Source organism: Clupea harengus, chromosome 1, assembly GCF_900700415.2.
Source record: "Clupea harengus chromosome 1, Ch_v2.0.2, whole genome shotgun sequence".
In the NCBI taxonomy this organism is placed as follows: Eukaryota; Metazoa; Chordata; class Actinopteri; order Clupeiformes; family Clupeidae; genus Clupea; species Clupea harengus.
Window position 1 is genome coordinate 9,857,945 of NC_045152.1, and position 3,587 is coordinate 9,861,531.

The 3,587-nt window shown below is 44.9% G+C and overlaps 1 protein-coding gene across 1 annotated transcript in view; it reads right to left on the reverse strand.

Moving 5' to 3' along the window:
* rnd2 (Rho family GTPase 2) overlaps window positions 1–3,247 on the reverse strand; it is a 19,702-nt gene extending 16,455 nt beyond the window's left edge. The window contains exons 1-2 of the mRNA XM_031567019.2: window positions 2,231–3,247; window positions 1,581–1,668 (exon numbers count right to left, since the gene is read on the reverse strand). Of these exons, the coding sequence (XP_031422879.1) occupies window positions 1,581–1,668; window positions 2,231–2,332 (190 nt within the window). The 5' untranslated portion in view covers window positions 2,333–3,247. The remainder of the gene's footprint in view (window positions 1–1,580; window positions 1,669–2,230) is intronic.
* Window positions 3,248–3,587: the final 340 nt, after the last annotated feature.

Genomic DNA, 3,587 nt, shown 5'->3' on the forward strand with positions numbered 1-3,587 from the left:
GAGCACCATGATCTACGGCTCACCCCTGCCAAAACAGTGATGAGAAAATGGCCTACTAACACCCTAACAAACCTCTGCACACTTTCCCTCTATCAGCAACAGCAGAAGCCCAAAAGGGCTAATCTGAGATTTCCCCTGCTCTGGGCCAACCATCAATATCTGACCCTGGATCAGGTTTCTCTGACATCAAGGCCAACCAAGGCTATTAGGACACAAAGGGGCAAAACTGATCTGGCCTCAGGGGCTTTCTGCAGCAGCAGCAGCAGCAGCAGCAACCGCACCGTAGAAGTAAGAGCTGGATAGCCGGCAGTGAATCTACCCTGCTCGGGGTCAGGGGATAAACTGGCCCTTTCCACTGTAAGTAATACCATCAAATGGGAGCGCACACTCAAGGAAGAACAAACAGTGATACAGACGATTTTACCATAGCGGGGAGAAACCCACATAATCCTAATAGGGGGTGCCTTTAGTAGGTCACTTAGGGAGGGCAATGAAGAGAGAGATGAAGAGAGAGAAAGAGAAAGAGAGAGAGGGAGAAGGAGAAGGAGAGAGAATTCCCCAAGGAAAGATGACTCCACTCGGATGAAAGCCTGAGTGGAATTGTCACCAAGATGGAAGAAAAAATGTGCCTTGGCTCTCTCTCGAACCCTGGGTGTCCAGATATATACACTTGCATGTACACACACACACACACACACACACACACACACACACACACACACACACACACACACACACACACACACACACACACACACACACACACTCACCCACCCACATACTCACTCTCTCACATGCATCAGATGCACAGTGACAGCCCTGTTGCCTGGGCAGGCAGAGTGGGGGAACATGCCATGGTCCCTGTTGAATTCTAAAGGAACTGAAGATCAGCGTTGCATGCTCATGAAGCATCTTGCTCAAATTATAACCATGACCCAGGAAGAATTAACTGTCACATTTCCACCAATAATAATAGAGGGGATTAAATGGATGGGCCTGATATTTGCTCAAATGTTCAAATCCAAGGGCAAGTCTGAATGAATAAGCTTGGCTGTGACCAAAAACACAGCCCCAAACACTGGGTGTTTTGTTGGATCAAAGACCTATTCTAAACATTTTCATGACACAGCAACCGGTTATAGACATGTAAATTCCTGGCCACACACAGACACAAACACAGAGTCAAAAGAGCGAATGACCACATAAGCTGAGGAATGCACACGCTATTCTAGTGCAGACAGGAATGGCACCACGGTTTTGACAGCAAAAATAACATGCATGCAGATTGAAAGAGAGAATGAGAATGAGAGAGAGAGAGAGAAAGAGAGAGAGAGAGAGAGAGAGAGAGAGGCTGGCACCAACAGACTGTTTTCAATAGCAAAAATAAACAGTCATAAATAGTATTCTGTCAGTAGTAGCATTTCCGAGTCTGGTTTGTGGACCAAGGGGCCAGCCTCTTACTGTGAGAAATTAAGGTCAGTCCTAGAATACAGCATACTGTTCGGGTCGGTTAAAGGCTTACTGAAGTTATGTGGTCTATCAGAATCTAACTGTTGCGGTGTTTCAGACAAGACACTTACCTGACGTATCCCACATGTTTAGTTCGATTCTCTGTTTGTCAATCTCAAAACTCGCGGTGTAGTTTTCAAACACAGTGGGGACATAATTCTGCGAGAAGAAAAAGAGACACAACATTCTCACTTAATGCATTTATTTTTCACCTGCACGCGCTTTTGTACCTGCACACACACAGAGCGCGCCAACGTTGAGTCATTCAACTCAGTGTGATTTCTGTTCATTAGTCGCTGACTCATGGTAAGGAAGAAATTTGGCTCTCCTCCTGAACATCATCTGTCATTCCAACCCTAGGCTTACGCCAGAATCAAACGACCAAAGACTGGCAGTTACATTTGTCACAGAAAAACGTGCAGGTGAATTGACTAGGCAACCAAAACATTGCGATGACAGATGTTGTTTCATTGCAACAACAGATGTAAGAAAACCCGACATTTAGCGAAGTTCAGATTTCAGTTTAAATGAGGGTTAAATCGGATTACAAAAATATCGAGTTTATTTAAGGCGATTAATATCCATCATGCCTAAATTTCAAATCAGTCTGACTTTCACACTGCAATTACAGAGGAATGTAAGCAAAGCCTCTGACTCCCCAGCTGTGTCCAGATGGACGTGGATAGGCTGTTGATGGGCACACGGCGGAGTTGCCTCTTACCTCGGGATAGCAATCCTTTGCAAACACATGTAACAAAGCAGTCTTTCCACATTGTGTGTCCCCGACTACCACGATCTTGCACCGGCTACCCTGACTCGCCATCACCCGGTCGGTAGCCCGCGACCGTCCGTCGGAGTCTGCTGGGTATACGAACTGGACCACCGATTACCATCGGCCAATGGAAAGGCGATCCAATTAAGTGCTACTCTTATTAATGTCCCACAGAGTGAAAAGAGAAAAGACTCCAAATTCTGAAAAGAGCCTGAAATGTCCTTCCAGATTTTGCGTGCGCAACGGAGTAGCCTGTACTCCTCCAGCAAATGCTTGTGAATGAGTTGGTGCGTGTGAGACTGAGAGCACTCTTCTCCGACTCTCTCTCTCTTGTTCAGTGAGTCCGCCCTTCAGCCTGTCGGTTCCCACGGTGACACCACGCGCCCCTCCACCCTTTCTTCGCGTCATGAGCTTAGCACGCGGCACTCCTCTCTGGTTGTCAACTCGCCGCGTCCAGGCACCGTCAGCGCATTTGTGTGTGTGTTTGTTTGTGTGTTAGGATATGTGAGTTATTGTGTATAATGCTGGCACAAAAGTGCTGAATTGGTTCATTTCTGCTTCTTGGACGTCCTTGAGTAAGTCTATTATAAGGCTCATCGCCAGTTTGATTACAATCTGCCCTTTTTAGTATCATGATTAAAGGTTGAGAGTGTCTGCATGCATCCCCAAAGCAGCCCACTAAACAAATATAAAATATTTTTTTTAAATAAAAACATTTGCACGTTTATCACGTTTTATCCAATACATTCCCAAACGTTACTGAGCTCTCTCTAATCAATTCCATGTGCCCTTTTGAACAAGCCTGTAAAGTAACTCTAGGCAAACCTGTTATTTTAAACAGATTATAGGTAAGATACGGTAAAGTTTTTATCCCTCAAAACCGGTTTCAAAGATTCACAAACGCCTGTGGCTTATTAAGATTACACCCACAGCGTTGCACAAATAGCGAAGATAATGACACCTAATCGTACACATACTAAACACTATGCCTGGGTGTTTGAAAAGGGTGGAGTCATCACTGGTGAATTTCAAAGGTCCAACCTGTTTATAGAGTTAATACTTACAGTCCATCAGATAAGTCAAACAGGAAGTTATGTTCATTTAAAAACATGACATACTCTAAAGCATACTCTATTCCCTTTTAAAAGTGTATTTACTCAAGTTCTTCTTCGAACCAATTGGGAAAAAAGCAACAAAATGTCTTTAGCAGATGTTGTTTCACCTCTTTAGTGTAGGCCAGAGGTCTTCAACCCAGGGGGTCCGCGGAGGTACTGCAGGGGGTCCGCCAAATGATTTCATCTGAAGC